The sequence below is a fragment of the Tachyglossus aculeatus genome, chromosome X4 (assembly GCF_015852505.1).
Source record: "Tachyglossus aculeatus isolate mTacAcu1 chromosome X4, mTacAcu1.pri, whole genome shotgun sequence".
NCBI lineage: Eukaryota > Metazoa > Chordata > Mammalia > Monotremata > Tachyglossidae > Tachyglossus > Tachyglossus aculeatus.
In genome coordinates this window covers 2,358,488-2,374,626 of record NC_052098.1, presented here as the reverse complement: position 1 = coordinate 2,374,626, position 16,139 = coordinate 2,358,488, and the positions used below count along the sequence as shown (strand labels likewise).

The following is a 16,139-nucleotide window of genomic DNA, read 5'->3' as shown; positions in this document are numbered from 1 at the left end:
TACAGTGCTCTGCACACAGTAAGTGCTCAATAAATACGATTGAATGAATGAATGCTCTGTACACAATAAGCTCTCAGATTTGATTTGATTAACAACTTGTGCATAGAAAGGAGATATTCTCTCCAGGCCCCCAGCATTAGGTTATTTAAGGATTCCAAGGTAGTCTTTATCCAGCTATGGGTTTAACCATTTCCGCCCCTTGAAGGGATGAATCTGGGTTCTGGGTGTTGATGTGTCTGTCTCTGTCTTAGAAACAGGAAGTCAGATGCAATCTCTTAGGCTGTTGAGTCTGATCTGATTATCTTGTATTTACTCAATGCATGGAACCTAGTATACACTGAAGAAATACTATAATTATAATTATTGTGGAGGTCACATTGTTTAGATCTCGGATAGGTAAAAAAAAAGCCATAGTAACCCTGCTTGTCGTGGACAGGAATGTGTCTGTTTATTGTTTATACCCTCTCTTGACCCCACCTCACCTTCTAGTTACCTCCCCATATCCCTCCTACCATTCCTTTCCAAACTCCTTGAACGAGTTGTCTACACGCACTGCCTCGAGTTCCTCAACAACAGCTCTCTCCTCGACCCCCTCCAGTCTGGCTCCCGTCCCCTTCATTCCACGGAAACTGCCCTCTCAAAGGTCACCAATGACCTCCTGCTTGCCAAATCCAATGGCTCATACTCTATCCTAATCCTCCTCGACCTCTCAGCTGCCTTTGACACTGTGGACCACCCCCTTCTCCTCAACACGCTATCTGACCTTGGCTTCACAGACTCCGTCCTCTCCTGGTTCTCCTCTTATCTCTCCGGTCGTTATTTCTCAGTCTCTTTTGCAGGCTCCTCCTCCCCCTCCCATCCTCTTACTGTGGGGGTTCCCCAAGGTTCAGTGCTTGGTCCCCTTCTGTTCTCAATCTACACGCACTCCCTTGGTGACCTCATTCGCTCCCACGGCTTCAACTATCATCTCTACGCTGATGACACCCAGATCTACATCTCTGCCCCTGCTCTCTCCCCATCTCTCCAGGCTCGCATCTCCTCCTGCCTTCAGGACATCTCCATCTGGATGTCTGCCCGCCACCTAAAGCTCAACATGTCGAAGACTGAACTCCTTGTCTTCCCTCCCAAACCCTGCCCTCTCCCTGACTTTCCCATCTCTGTTGACGGCACTACCATCCTTCCCGTCTCACAAGCCCGCAACCTTGGTGTCATCCTCGACTCCGCTCTCTCATTCACCCCTCACGTCCAAGCCGTCACCAAAACCTGCCGGTCACAGCTCTGCAACATTGCCAAGATCCGCCCTTTCCTCTCCATCCATACCGCTACCCTGCTCGTTCAAGCTCTCATCCTATCCCGTCTGGACTACTGCACCAGCCTTCTCTCTGATCTCCCATCCTCGTGTCTCTCTCCACTTCAATCCATACTTCATGCTGCTGCCCAGATTATCTTTGTCCAGAAACGCTCTGGGCATGTTACTCCCCTCCTCAAAAATCTCCAGTGGCTACCAATCAATCTGCGCATCAGGCAGAAACTCCTCACCCTGGGCTTCAAGGCTCTCCATCACCTCGCCCCCTCCTACCTCACCTCCCTTCTCTCCTTCTACAGCCCAGCCCGCATCCTCCGCCGCTAATCTCCTCACCGTACCTCGTTCTCGCCTGTCCCGCCATCAACCCCCGGCCCACGTCATCCCCCGGGCCTGGAATGCCCTCCCTCTGCCCATCCGCCAAGCTAGCTCTCTTCCTCCCTTCAAGGCCCTGCTGAGAGCTCACCTCCTCCAGGAGGCCTTCCCAGACTAAGCCCCTTCCTTCCTCTCCCCCTCGTCCCCCTCTCCATCCCCGCCATCTTACCTCCTTCCCTTCCCCACAGCACCTGTATATATGTATATATGTTTGTACATATTTATTACTCTATTTATTTTACTTGTACATATCTATCCTATTTATTTTATTTTGTTAGTATGTTTGGTTTTATTCTCTGTCTCCCCCTTTTAGACTGTGAGCCCACTGTTGGGTAGGGACTGTCTCTATATGTTGCCAATTTGTACTTCCCAAGCGCTTAGTACAGTGCTCTGCACATAGTAAGCACTCAATAAATACGATTGATTGATTATACTGTACTTTCCCAAGTGCTTAGTACATTGCTCTGCACATAGTAAGCACTCAATAAATATGATTGAATGAATGAATCAGCTTCTATGGTCAATCACCTTGCCCTCTCCTACCTCCTACTACACCCAGCCTTCACACTTCGCTCATCTAATGCTAACCTTCTCGCTATACCTCCATCTCGTCTATCTCACTGCCGACCTCTCACCCACTTCCTGCCTCTGGCCTGGAACACTCTCCTTTTTCATATCTGACTGACAATGACTCTCCCCACCTTCAAAGCCTTTTTGAAGGCACATCTCCAAGAGGCCTTCCCTAAGTCCTCTTTCTTCTTCTCCCACACCCTTCTACATCGCTCTTTCTCCCTTTATTCATCCCCCACTCCCAGGCCCACAGCACTTATGTACACATCTGCTATTTATTTATTTATATTAATGTCTGTCTCCCCCTTTAGACTGTAAGCTCGTTGTGAGCAGGGAATGTGTCTGTTCATTGTTATTTTGTTCTCTCAAGCACTTAGTACAGTGCTCTGCACACAATAAGTGCTCTATAAATATGATTGAATGAATAAATGATTGCCAAATTGCTAAAATAACCTTAAAGGTGACTGATCTAGCCCCTGCCCTATTTCCCCCTTCTGAGTTTGGTAGTCTCTGCTCCACCAGAATCACAGGGAGTCTGAGGAATTGGAAGAATTTCTCTGTGACAGAACCGACCATCGTGATCTGTACTAAAGATCTCGTTACGATCACCTTGGATTCTACTTATGGGGAAATGTGGCTCAGTTTCAACAGGGCAACACGGTCTCTCATTTTCATTTTTGAAACCAAAGAGTACCACTCCAACCAAAGGAATTCTTCAATGGAAAGAAATAAAGTCAGGAGAAAGAAGCCACAGAAAGTGATTTCTCTAATGCAAATGGCGAGTTTGACAGAATGGGTGGGTTGGTGAGGCTCCAACAGGGCAGGGAATGGATTGGAATCACCACCCATCAGAAGACCAAACGGTTTCTGTCAGAGAGGGACAGGTGAATGCTGATGCGCGAAACCTTCTGGAACGATGGGTCACTCATTGGCTCTTAAAAGAATTGGCTCCAGCCTCTTGCTATGCTGCTGATTCCTGACCTCCAGATTCCTCACAATCTCTAGCCTTGTGTCCTGGTGCCACCATCAGCTCTTGGGAAGGTGAATCTTGTGGGCAGCAAACTGATCCTTTTTTTACTGTAATAATGATAATAATAATCAGTCCTATTTAGGGAGTGCTTATTGTGTGCAGAGCACTGTACTAAGAGCTTGGGAGAGTACAAAATAATCATAATTATTAAGGGCATACTATGTGCCAATTCCTGTACAAAGCATTGGGGTAGCTACAAGATATTCAGGCCAGTCACAGCGCCTGTCCCACGATCTGGAGGTGGAGGGGAGAACAGGTATTTAACCCCCATTTTACAGTTAAGGAAACTGAGGCAAAGAGAAGTGAAGTGATTTGCCCAAGGCCACACAGCAGGCAAGGGGTAGAACCAGGATTAGAATCTGGGTCCTCTGACTCTCAGGCCCATGCTCTTTCCACTAGATCTCACTGGGTTAAAAGAACTGAAGGATTTATCCACAGGACAGATGAAAATAAAAGATAGGGAAGCAGCATGGTGTAGTGGATAGAGCATGGGCCTGGGAGTTGGAAAGTCATGGGTTCTGATCCCAGCCCCGCTGCTTTTGCTTTGTGACCTTAGGCAAGTCACTTCACTTCTCTGTGCCTCAGTTACCTCAAATGTAAAATGGGGAATAAGACTGTGAGCCCCATGTAGGACAGGGACTGTGTTCACCTCGATTTGACTGTATCCACCCCAGTTCTTAGTACAGTGCCTGGCACATAGTAAGTGCTTAACAAATACCACAATTATTATGATTGCTCCCCGACTTTCAGCCTGCATTTTTCTCCTGCCTTTGTTCTTTCCTACGGAACCAAGTGGGGCTCTGCACCAGTGGTTGCTCAATGCTTTCTGTTGGCTGACTTTCAGTCTTACTGGGAGAACCACTGTCCTTACCACTTCAGCCAGAACCACTGCTTGTTCAAGAATCCATGGCCCCGAGAGAAGAGTGCAACAATCTTCTCTTCATATCTGGGTATCAGATAATCCCAGGACACAAACAGAATGACAGCCACCAAAAACAGGAAAAGAGGAAGGGCTCGTTGAAAGTTCAGGACGCAGGCTGCAATGACCATAGCAAGAAAACCTGCAAAGAAAATAAAACATATCAGGCTGCACCTTATTGATCTGGGGAGTAGAGAACAGTGGGCCCTCTGTCCTGCTGGGTAGGAGAGTGCCCTTTTAGCTTTCCAGCCCCTGCCACCTTTTCGGTGGTCTGAGTCCCACTTTCATTCATTCATTCATTCAATCATATTTATTGAGCGCTTACTGTGTGCAGAGCATGTACTAAGCACTTGGGAAGTATTAGTTGGCAACATATAGAGACGGTCCCTACCCAACAGCGGACTCACAGTCTCGGTGGCAAATGTTTGGCTGACTGAGGTTTCGGATATTAGGAAGAATTTTCTGACATTGGAGTCAGAAGGACCTGGATTCTAACCCCAGCTCCGCTGCTTAGAACAGTGCTTGGCACATAGCGCTTAACAAATACCATCATTATCATTATTGTTATTATTGTCTGTTGTGTGACCTTGGGAAGTCACTTCACTTCTCTGTACCTCAGTTCCTTCATCTGGAAAATGTGGATTAAGACTGTGAGCTCCATGTGGGACAGGGACTGTGTCCAACCGGATTAGCTTGTATCTACCCCAGTGCTTAGAACAGTGCTTGACACATAGTAAGCACTTAACAATATCATTATTATTATTAGGATACCTACATTGAACAACCTGTAGAACTGGGTTGTGGAATGTCCTGGAGGCAGTCTGATCTGAAGGCAGGGGGATGAATTAGATGATCTTTTTATTTATTTTGGGTGTGTGCGTTTGTGTGTGAGAGAGGAAAAAGAGAGAAAGAAAGAGAAGCCAAAAGAGGATGGAGCTTTTAGGTAAGGGAGCAATTGGGTGGTGAGCTTTGAAGAACTGACGGGCCATGAAAACCCAATTTGGGGTCTTTCCCACCATGTTTGGAAGTTCAAGGGTCTTGACAGAGACCTGGGATGAGTGAATCTGGGAGTTCGGTCCTAACTGGTGTAAGTACCCAAATGATGACCTCACCCCTTGTAACTGGAGACATGGGGTATCGAGGCATGTAATTAGGGCGTTTCCACACCCTGCCCAAACAGTGGCCCCCCCACTGGGCTTTCAGTCAGCCCATCTACTGCCTGGTCCTCAATCTTCCGGTTGCTCACCAATCTACCCCTCTGTACCCTGCATTGGGGGTTCCAAAAGCAGACCACCCTCCTCCCCGTCGCCCGCCAGTGGCTCAGTGGCACAAAGGCTGGGAAGCATATCCAGGAAACCGTCTCTACTCTGCCAAGTTTGGCATGACACACCTAACCTGGTGGAAGTTTCCTGTCCGATTGGTTAACCAACCATGAGTTGTGGGGAGGGGATACGAAAGGAACTGAAGGGGCTTGAGGTCCCAGGCCTTTCCCAGTACCTGCTGATAAAAGGCCAATGATCACGTAGCGAATCACGGTTTTGTGTTTCCTACAAAACTCACAACCTTCATCATACTTGGTCTCCAGGAACCTATCACAAGACAGAAGAGGTCAAAAAAGGAGACAAGAAACAGGTGAGTGCTCACATAGGAAAATGACCAGGAATCAGAAGGACCAGGTGTGGACCCAAGAAGGCATCTTGCTGGCTAGGGCTACCTTGGGGGTAACTGAGGAAAAACCATCCATGCATCCCTTCGAGACAGTAGGAGCAGTGGAGCTGTCTTGGGGACTTGAAGACGGATCTTAGTCACACATGCCTCCTGGTTTTCCCAAAGTTTCTGCTCAAGAAGAGCTAGCCCTTTCCAAAGCAGGTTGCCTTGGCAAGCACCAGACCTGAGATGGCTCGGGCAAGGGTGTGCAGTCTCAAGAGCTGGCTAAAAGATCAAATGCTCATGAGGTGTCAAGAAGGCTCCGCTTTCTCCTGGCCTGATTCGGGAGAGATGGGAGGGAGGCTTGTTGTGGGCAGGGAACGTGTCTGCCAATTCTGTTGTACTGTCTCCCCAAGGGCTTAGTACAGTGCTCTGCACATAATAAGCGCTCAATAACTACCATTGTTGATGATGATGAAGTTCCAGGGACAATGTGCTTTCCCCAAAGGGTAATTCTGATAAAAGATTAAAAAAGCTTAAGTGCCTTTCAAAGGGGACCTTTAGGCTCCATTCCTCACTGCCTCTCCTCTGGTCACTTGAATTTTAAAACTTGAACTGCCCTGGATTTCAAATTTGCCCTAGCTGAAGCATGGCTTGAGAAAAACCAGATGCACACCGATAGCAACTTCTGACGGCCCAAATAAGATGTTCCTCCAGATGGATTTGGTGGTGTATTGGCTGATGGCATGATGGGTCATTTGAGCACCTTTTTTGTAACTTCTTTTCTATCTTGATGGCGCTGTGTAGCTTTCTCAGTTTCCAGAATGGGAGCAGGGATAATAGTTTAGCGGGCTTTGGAGGTGTGTGGAGGCTGTGGCTACTCAGAGCCGGCCACCGATACTGTCTGTAACCCCATGTGCTCTTAGTCTCTGGGCCTTCGTGGATCAGGATGACATTCCCTGCCTGAAGCCAGATCTGGGCCTTGCCCATCCCTGCCGTAGAGGGTTACGCTATTGATAGAATCTCCCGTCGAGAATGACGGGAGAGCTTCGTCCCGAGACTTCGGGACCAAGAACCCATGGGCAGGAATTGACGGTGGCTTGCCCAACGCTTCATGCGATCTTTTGTCCCTGCCCCATCAAATTCCCTCTGGGACCAGGAACTTCAGCAAGCAAGTGGGTAGGCTGAGGGTGCAGCGTGTTGTAAAGTGCACGCCGAGGCCTTTAGCATCAGGACTCCCTGAAGGCCGCAGTGACTGACGCGTGACCCAGCAGGGGGTGGCCTCGGAAGTCACCAGCTAATTTTCAAGATTCCTGCCGGGCCCATCCACCTTGGGGAATTCCCGGGATGGTTCTTTGCTCAGAAACCTTTCCCTCCGATGGCATGGCCCGGGCAGGCCGAGCCGGGACTAGAACCCCACTGTCCTGTTTCCTAGGGCCCGACTCTTTCCATTGGGCCCACAGCAGGGCTAGCACTATTTCACCCATTACAAGGGAACTAAAAGGAGAAGTGAAATGGGGAACAAAGCAGCATGAGGGGCAGCGTGGTCTAGTGGTTAGAGCATGGGGCTGGGAGTCAGAAGGACCTGGGTTCTAATCCTAGCTCCTCCACTTGTCTGCTGTGAGACCTTAGGTAAGTTATTTCTCTTCTTTGGGCTTCAGTTACCTCATCTTTAAAATGGAGATTAAGACTGTGAACCCCTCATGGGGCATGGACTGTGTCTATCCTATTTACCTTCTATCAACCCCAGCACTTAGAACGGTGCCTGGCACATAGTAAGTGCTTAATAAATGCTATTAAACCCCCCCCAAAAAACAAAGTTTATGTTTTCATGGCTAAATGGGCAGACAAGTCTGAATGTGAAGAGATTTTTCAAGTTTGTACAATTCTGCAGAAGAATTTCAATCAGCACTGTTGACCTGAATAGCCTTCAGAGCTAAAGTGGTCCTCTTGAGGGACAGATTCCCACCTATAATTCCCACCTATATATTCTTTCCCAGGGCTCAACATAATGCTGCACACATAGTTGACACTTAAATACTATCACTTTTAGGAATTTTATGGGCTATTTTATGCTCCAAGACCTTCCCTGATTAAGCAGCATTACCTAGTGGTTAGAGCACAGGTCTGGGAGTCAGAAGGACCTGGGTTCTAATCCTGACTCTACCACCTATATGAGCTGGGGCAAATCACTTCAATCTCCGTGCCTCTTCCCTCATCTGTAAAATGGGGATTAAGACTGTAAGACCCATGTGGGACAGGGACTGCGTCCAATCTGACTACCTTTTATCTACCCCAGCGCTTAGAACAGTGATCGATACATAGTGAGCGCTTAACAAATACCATAAAAAAACCCAAAAGAACAACAACAAAAAAACTAGGCCCTCATTTCATCTTCTCCCATTCCCTGTGTATCACCCTTCCACTTGGATTTGTGCCCTTTCTTCACTCCTCCCTCTGCCCCATAGCACCTGCGTCCATATCTGTCATTTCTTCATATTCATGTCTGTCTCCCCTCTAGACTGTAAACTCCCTGTGGGCAGGGAATCAATCAACCAATTAATCAATCGTATTTATTGAGTGCTTACTGTGTGCAGAGCACTGTACTAAGCACTTGGGAAGTACAAGTTGGCAACATATAGAGATGGTCCCTACCCAACAGTGGGCTCACAGTCTAGAAGGGGGAGACAAAGAACAAAACCAAACATATTAACAAAATAAAATAAATAGAATAGATATGTACAAGTAAAATAAATAGAGTAAGAAATATGTACAAACATATATACATATATACAGGTGCTGTGGGGAAGGGAAGGAGGTAAGAAGGGGGGGATGGAGACAGGGACGAGGGGGAGAGGAAGGAGGGGCTCAGTCTGGGAAGGCCTCCTGGAGGAGGTGAGCTCTCAGTAGGGCCTTGAAGGGAGGAAGAGAGCTAGCTTGGCGGATGGGCAGAGGGAGGGCATTCCAGGTCAGGGGGATGACGTGGGCCGGGGGTCGACGGCAGGACAGGCGAGAACGAGGCACAGTGAGGAGATTAGCGGCAGAGGAGCGGAGGGTGTGGGCTGGGCTGTAGAAGGAGAGAAGGGAGGTGAGGTAGGAGGGGGCGAGGTGATGGAGAGCCTTGAAGCCGAGGGTGAGGAGTTTCTGCCTGATGCACAGATTGATTGGTAGCCAGTGGAGATTTTTGAGAAGGGGAGTAACATGTCCAGAGCGTTTCTGGACAAAGACAATCCAGGCAGCAGCATGAAGTATGGACTGAAGTGGGGAGAGACACAAGGATGGGAGATCAGAGAGAAGGCTGATGCAGTAGTCCAGATGGGATAGGATGAGAGCTTGAACGAGCAGGGTAGCGGTTTGGATGGAGATGAAAGGGCGGATCTTGGCAATGTTGTGGAGCTGAGACCGGCAGGTTTTGGTGACGGCTTGGATGTGAGGGGTGAATGAGAGAGCGGAGTCGAGGATGACACCAAGGTTGCGGGCTTGTGAGACGGGAAGGATGGTAGTGCCGTCAACAGTGATGGGAAAGTCAGGGAGAGGGCAGGGTTTGGGAGGGAAGACAAGGAGTTCAGTCTTGGACATGTTGAGTTTTAGGTGGCGGACAGACATCCAGATGGAGATGTCCTGAAGGCAGGAGGAGATGCGAGCCTGGAGGGAGGGGGAGAGAGCAGGGGCAGAGATGTAGATCTGGGTGTCATCAGCATAGAGATGATAGTTGAAGCCATGGGAGCGAATGAGGTCACCAAGTGAGTGAGTGTAGATCGAGTACAGAAGGGGACCAAGAACTGAACCTTGGGGAACCCCCACAGTAAGGGGATGGGAGGGGGAGGAGGAGCCTGCAAAAGAGACTGAGAATGAACGACCGGAGAGATAAGAGAACCAGGAGAGGACGGAGTCTGTGAAGCCAAGGTTGGATAGCGTGTTGAGGAGAAGGGGGTGGTCCACAGTGTCGAAGGCAGCTGAGAGGTCGAGGAGGATTAGGATAGAGTATGAGCCGTTGGATTTGGCAAGCAGGAGGTCATTGGTGACCTTTGAGAGGGCAGTTTCCGTGGAATGTAGGGGATGGAAGCCAGACTGGAGGGGGTCGAGGAGAGAGTTGGTGTTGAGGAATTCGAGGCAGCGCATGTAGATGACTCGTTCAAGGAGTATGGAAAGTAATGGTAGAAGGGATATGGGGCGATAACTAGAAGGCGAGGTGGGGTCAAGAGAGGTTTTTTTTAGGATGGGAGAGACATGGGCATGTTTGAAGGCAGAGGGGAAGGAACCAGTGGAGAGTGAGCGGTTGAAGATGGAAGTTAAGGAGGGGAGAAGGAACGGAGCGAGAGATTTCATGAGATGAGAGGGAATGGGGTCAGAAGCACAGGTGGCCAGAGTAGCACCTGAGAGGAGGGAGGGGAGCTCCTCTGAGGATACTGCTGGGAAGGATGGGAGAGTAGCAGACAGTGTTGAGAGCCAGGGGGTTGGGAAAGTGGGGGGGGGAGTGACTTTGGGGAGGTCGGACCTGATGGATTTAATTTTATTAATGAAGTAGGAGGCCAGATCGTTGGGGGTGAGGGAAGGAGGAAGGGGAGGAACCGGGGGCCTGAGAAGGGAGTTGAATGTACGGAAGAGCTGACAGGGATGATGGGCATGGGTGTCAATAAGGGAGGAGAAATAGTTTTGTCTGGCAGAGGAGAGGGCTGAGTTAAGGCAGGAAAGGATAAACTTGAAGTGAACGAGGTTGGCATGGTGTTTAGACTTTCGCCAGCAGCGTTCGGCAGCTCGAGCATAAGAGCGAAGGAGGCGGACAGTGGCAGTGATCCAGGGCTGTGGGTTAGTGGTACGAGAGTGGCGAAGGGAAAGGGGAGCAAGTGAGTCTAGCTGAGTAGAAAGGGTAGAGTTGAGAGCAGTAATCTGATCATCAAGACTGGGCAGAGAGGAGAGGGAGGTGAGGTGGGGTGTGAGGCGCTCAGAAAGATGGATGGGGTCAAGAGAGCGGAGATCTCTGTGAGGAATATGGATTTACAGGGGAAAGGAGTGTGAGTGAGGAGGCAGGTGAGAAGATTATGATCAGAGAGAGGGATTTCAGAGTTGGTGAGGGTGGACACAGTGCAGCGGTAGGAGATGATGAGGTCGAGGGTATGACCAAGTTGGTGAGTGGGCGAGGTGGGGTGGAGCAAGAGGTTGGCAGCATCAAGGAGAGATAGAAGGCAGGCAGCAGAGGAGTCATCAGGGATATCCATGTGGATGTTGAAGTCTCCGAGGATCAGAGTGGGCATGGAAAAGGAGAGAAGGAAGGTGAGGAAGGGGTCAAAATCGTTAAAGAAGTTGGAGGTGGGGCCGGTGGGCGGTAGATGACAGCTACAAGAATCTGGAGGGGGTGGTAGAGGCGAATAATGTGGGCTTCAAAGGAAGGGAAGTAAAGGGAAGGTGGGAGGAGGGATAGTGCGAAAGCAACATTTGGGGGGCGAGAAGGAAACCGACACCTCTTCCTTTTACGGTGAGTCTGTGTCTACCAACTGTTAAAATGGACTCTCCCAAATGCTTAGTACAGTGTTTTGCACATGGTAAGCACTTAATAAATATGATTGGCTAAACTGAGTTGGCCATTAGGGGCCTATCCCCTAGTCACATGGAGCCTCCTTGTGCGTAGTTGAAACAAGGAGGGGGAGGAGAATGAGACCAGATGTCCCACATTAAGCAGGACTCTCAAGTTTTGGGTTTCCATCCTGCCACCTGGAAGGCCCCCAGCAGGTCCATTAAGGCCCTGATCTCTGGCAGGGACCTGCCAGATGCAGAGACTAAGGGAACTGGAGCTTCAGGGAAAGATTTCTCCACTCCCACCACCACCACCTCCTCCTTCTCCTTTTGTGAATACCTTGTGGGACAGGAACTATGTCTGACCTCTATCTATCCCAGCAGTTAGCACAGTGCTTGGTGCAGAATAAGCACACAACAACCAAAATAATAACAATAATGGTATTTGTTAAATGCTTACTCTGTGCCAAGCACAGTTCTAAGTGCTGGGGTAGATACAAGGTAATCAGGTTGGTCACAATTATTAGAGAAGCAGCATGGCCTATTGGATAGAGCCCGGGCCTGGGAGTCAGATGGACCTGGGTTCTAATTTCAGCTCTGCCACTTGTCTGCTGTGTGACCTTGGGCAAGTCGCTTCACTTTTCTGGGCCTTAGTTACCTCATCTGTAAAATGGGGATTAAGACTCTGAGCCTGACATGGGACAGGGACTGTGTTCAATCCGATTTGCTTGTATTCCACCCCCACCCCCAGTGCTTAGTACAGTGCCTCGCACATAGTAAGCACTTAAAAAATACCACAATTATTATTGTTCTATTATTGGTATTATTATTATGAATTCTTCAGAAGGTGGGAACAGGGCAAGACATTTCCTCCTCTCTTGTCCTGTCTCATCTAGGGGCAGGGTGAAGTAATCAGAGTCAGCTCAGAGTTGGGGAGGATTCAACTAGATGGGGGCCCTGGTGACCCATCCTCACTGAATCTGATGACTTTTTTTGTCCAGGGGGTAATTCCAAGTCCAGTTAAGAGTTTTGAAACCCTAGCTGGATGTGTGTTTCAAGGAGACAATCTATAGTAAGGAAGAAGCCAAACAGCAACATCTGGTGGTCATTCAGAGGATTTTAGAGCTTGAAGTTCAAACTTCATTCATTCATTCAATCGTATTTATTGAGCAATCAATCAATCGTATTTATTGAGTGCTTACTGTGTGCAAAGCACTGTACTAAGCGCTTGGGAAGTACAAGTTGGCAACATACAGGGACGGTCCCTACTCAACAGTGGGCTCACAGTCTAGAACTTACTGTGTGCAGAGCACTGCACTAAGCGCTTGGAAAGTACAATTCAGCAAGAAAGAGAGGCAATCCCTGCCCACATAGGGCTTAGAGTCTAGAAGGGGGAAGACAGATATCAAAACAAGTAAACCAACATTAATATAAATAGAATTATAGATACACATCTCACGGTCATTCCCTCGAGACTTCCCTGGACCCTTGAGTGACTTTAAAGGCTGGGAGGAAGGGGCAGAGGGAGTCAGGGGGAGGTCCAAGAGACCGATTTCCCCTTGTATGTGCAGCTGCTTAGAGTTTGGCAGCTCTGATTTCTTTGAGGATGCCACCTCCCGCTCCCCAAATTCCCCCTTGACTCCCTGGGGAGCTCAACTCCCATTTGACATTGGGAACAGTGCCAACAGCTAGAACCCAACACCTCTCCTGGAATGGGAGAATCAGTTAACCAAAGTAATTAGGTTGCACATAGTCCTTGTCCCTTGTGGGGTGCACAGTCCTAATCCCCATTTTACAGATGAGGGAACTGAGGTCCAGAGAAGTGATTTGCCCAAAGTCACATAGCAGACAAGTGGCGGAGCTGGGACTAGAATCCATGACCATCTGCCTCCCAGGTCCATGCTCTATCCATCTGCACCATGCTGCTTTTCAAATCCTAGTTATGCAACTAAAAACAGCTGTCCAAGTGTAAGATCACCTGGGCCAAGAGAGAAACCATACTTTTTCCCAGAATTGATCATGTCCTATCAGACTCAAATCCTTTGTAGATGTCATCTTCCAGGATAAATGAGAATTGGCAGTGGGTCCTTACAGACATCAAGGGCAAATTTTAGAAAAAGGTCTGAATTTTCTTTACTCAAATCAGAATACAGGCTTTTCCTCTAAAATGTAAGCTCATTGTGGGCAGGGAACATGTCTACCAACTCTGTTGTATTGTACTCTCCCAAGCACTTAGTACAGTGCTTCACACATAGTAAGTGCTCAATAAATACCATTGATGGATTGATTTTTCTAAAGCCTCTCAGAGGAAAGAATAATAATAATAATTGCGGTATTTAAGCATTTACTATGTGCCAGGCACTGTACCAAGCCCTGGAATAGATACAAGATCATCAGGTCCTACATGGGGCTCACAGTCTAAGTAGGAGGGAGAACAGGTATTGAATCCCCACTTTACAGATGACAGAACTGAGACACACAGAAGTGAAGTGACCTGCCCAAAGTCACATAGCAGGTAAGTGGCAGAGCTGCAATTAGAATCTAGGTCCTCTGACTCCCAGGCCTGTGCTCTTTCCACTAGGGAACATTGCTTTTCAGCTGTGCAATACAGTGCGAAGATAGAAGGTAAGCAGGTTGGACAGACTAGACTGTGCGCTCATTGTGGGCAGGGAATGTCCTTGTTTATTATTGTATTGTACTCTCCCAAGAGCTTAGTACAGTGCTCTACACACAGTAAGCGCTTAATAAATACAATTGAATGAATGAATGACACAGTCTCTGTCCTACCTAGGACTCACAGGCTATGGGGGAGGGAGGGTAGGTAGTGAACCCCCATTTTACAGATGAGGAAACTGAGCCACTTAACTTCTGTGCTTCAGGTGCCTCATCTGTAAAATGGGGATTAAAACTGTGAGCCCCATGTGGGACATGTAGAACGGTCCCTAACACATACTAAGCGCTTAAATACCATAAAAAAATGGCAGAGCTGGGATTAGAACCTGGGTCCTCTGACTCCCAGTCTCATGCTCTTTCTACTGGACAGTGGGAGAGGGTTCAAGGCCCCGGAGTAAGGAACATGACAGTTGTACCCTTTACTGCCAGTCTGTCCACCAGCCTCTTCATCGAGTTTGTCGTCAAGTGGATCAACTTCAATGGTGGAGTGCTCTGTCTCCTGGAATACAAATAGACAATAGAATTAGAACTCTGGTCTTCTGATCGTCAAGTAGGCCGTAAGTTTAAGGGAAGGAGCTGTGTCTACTAACTCTGTTGTCCTCTCTGAAGCGCTCAGTATAGTACTCAGTAATGATGATGGCATTTAAGTGCTTAGTATGTGCCAAGCACTGTTCTGAGTGCTTGGGGGGATACAAGGTAACCAGGTTGTCCTACATAGGGCTCACAGTCTTCATCCTCATTTTACAGTTGAGGTAACTGAGGCACAGAGAAGTTGTGACTTGCCCACAGTCACGCAGCTGACAAGTAGCGGAGCCGGGATTAGAACCCATGACCTCTGACTCCCAAGCCCATGCTCTTTCCACTAAGCCACAGTACTTCTCAACAGTACAGTAGAGTATAAGCCCCATTGAGGGCAGGGATTGTTCATTCATGTGTTCAAACATATTTATTGATCGCTTACCGTGTGGAGAGCACTATACCTAAGTGCTTGACCTCCCAACCTCTCCCTTCTCCAGTCCACACTTCACTCGGCCGTCCAGATCATTTTTCTAAAAAAATCATTTGGTGTATGTCTCCCCATTTCTCAAAACCCTCCAGTGGTTGCCCATCCACCACTGCGTTGAGCGGAAACACCTCACCATCAGCTTTAAGGCACTCAGTCAGCTTTCTCCCTCCTTACCTGCCCTTGCTCCTCTCCCACTGTGACTCAGCTGGCACATTTCACTTTTCTAACCCCAAAGTACTTACTGTACCTTGATGTCACCTCTCTGGCTGTTGAGCCCTTGCTCATGTCCCTTCCTCCTACCCGGAACTCCCTCCCCATCAACTCTGACAGACGACTGCTCTCCTCATATTGAAAACCCTTCTAGAATCACATCTCTTCCCTGACTATTGTCTAATTTCTCTATTCTCCACTCTATTTTCCCTTCCTTCTGCGTCACCTATGCACCTAAGCACTTTGATACCTCCCCCATCCCCTCACATTTATGTACCTAGCCGTATACTCTGTTGCTTCTCTTAGCTGTGCATTTATTTTAATGTCTGACTCCCCAGCTAGATATTAAGCTTCTTGAGAAGCAGCGGATAGAGCCCGAGCCTGAAAGTCAGAAGGACCTGGGTTCTCATCCCGGCTCCACTATCTGTCTGCTGTGTGACCTTGGGCAAATCACTTCACTTCTCTGGGCCTCAGTGACTTCATCTGTAAAATGGGGATTAAAATTATGAGCTCCGTGTGGGACAGGGACTGTGTCCAACCCAATTTGCTTGTACCCACCCCAGCTCTTGGAATGGTGCCTGGCCCTTAGTAAACATTTAACACATAACGCGATTATTAGTATAATTGAGGGCAGGGATCTTGTCTTCCTACTATAGTTTACTCTTCCAAGTGCTTGGTGCAGTGCTTTGCACACAGTAAGTGCTGAAAGCTCATCCTCTAGACTGTAAGCTCATTGTGAGAAGGGAATGTGTCTGTTATAGAAGACTCTCCCAAGTGCTTAGTACAGTGCTCTGCACACAGCAAGCACTCATTATAGAATGGATGAATGAATAAATATCACTGATTAAGAGTTAGTTCTTTTAAAAAAAATCTATTTTAAGAGGGAAAGCTG

The 16,139-nt window shown here is 48.2% G+C and overlaps 1 protein-coding gene across 3 annotated transcripts in view; it reads right to left on the bottom strand.

The window, feature by feature from the left end:
• Window positions 1-16,139, bottom strand: part of SLC28A3 (solute carrier family 28 member 3) — an 82,092-nt gene that overhangs the window by 40,115 nt on the left and 25,838 nt on the right. For all 3 annotated transcript variants that reach the window (XM_038769845.1, XM_038769846.1, XM_038769847.1), the window contains exons 3-5: window positions 14,448-14,530; window positions 5,695-5,786; window positions 4,150-4,339 (exon numbers count right to left, since the gene is read on the bottom strand). In XM_038769845.1, coding sequence (XP_038625773.1) covers window positions 4,150-4,339; window positions 5,695-5,786; window positions 14,448-14,530 — 365 coding nt within the window. The remainder of the gene's footprint in view (window positions 1-4,149; window positions 4,340-5,694; window positions 5,787-14,447; window positions 14,531-16,139) is intronic.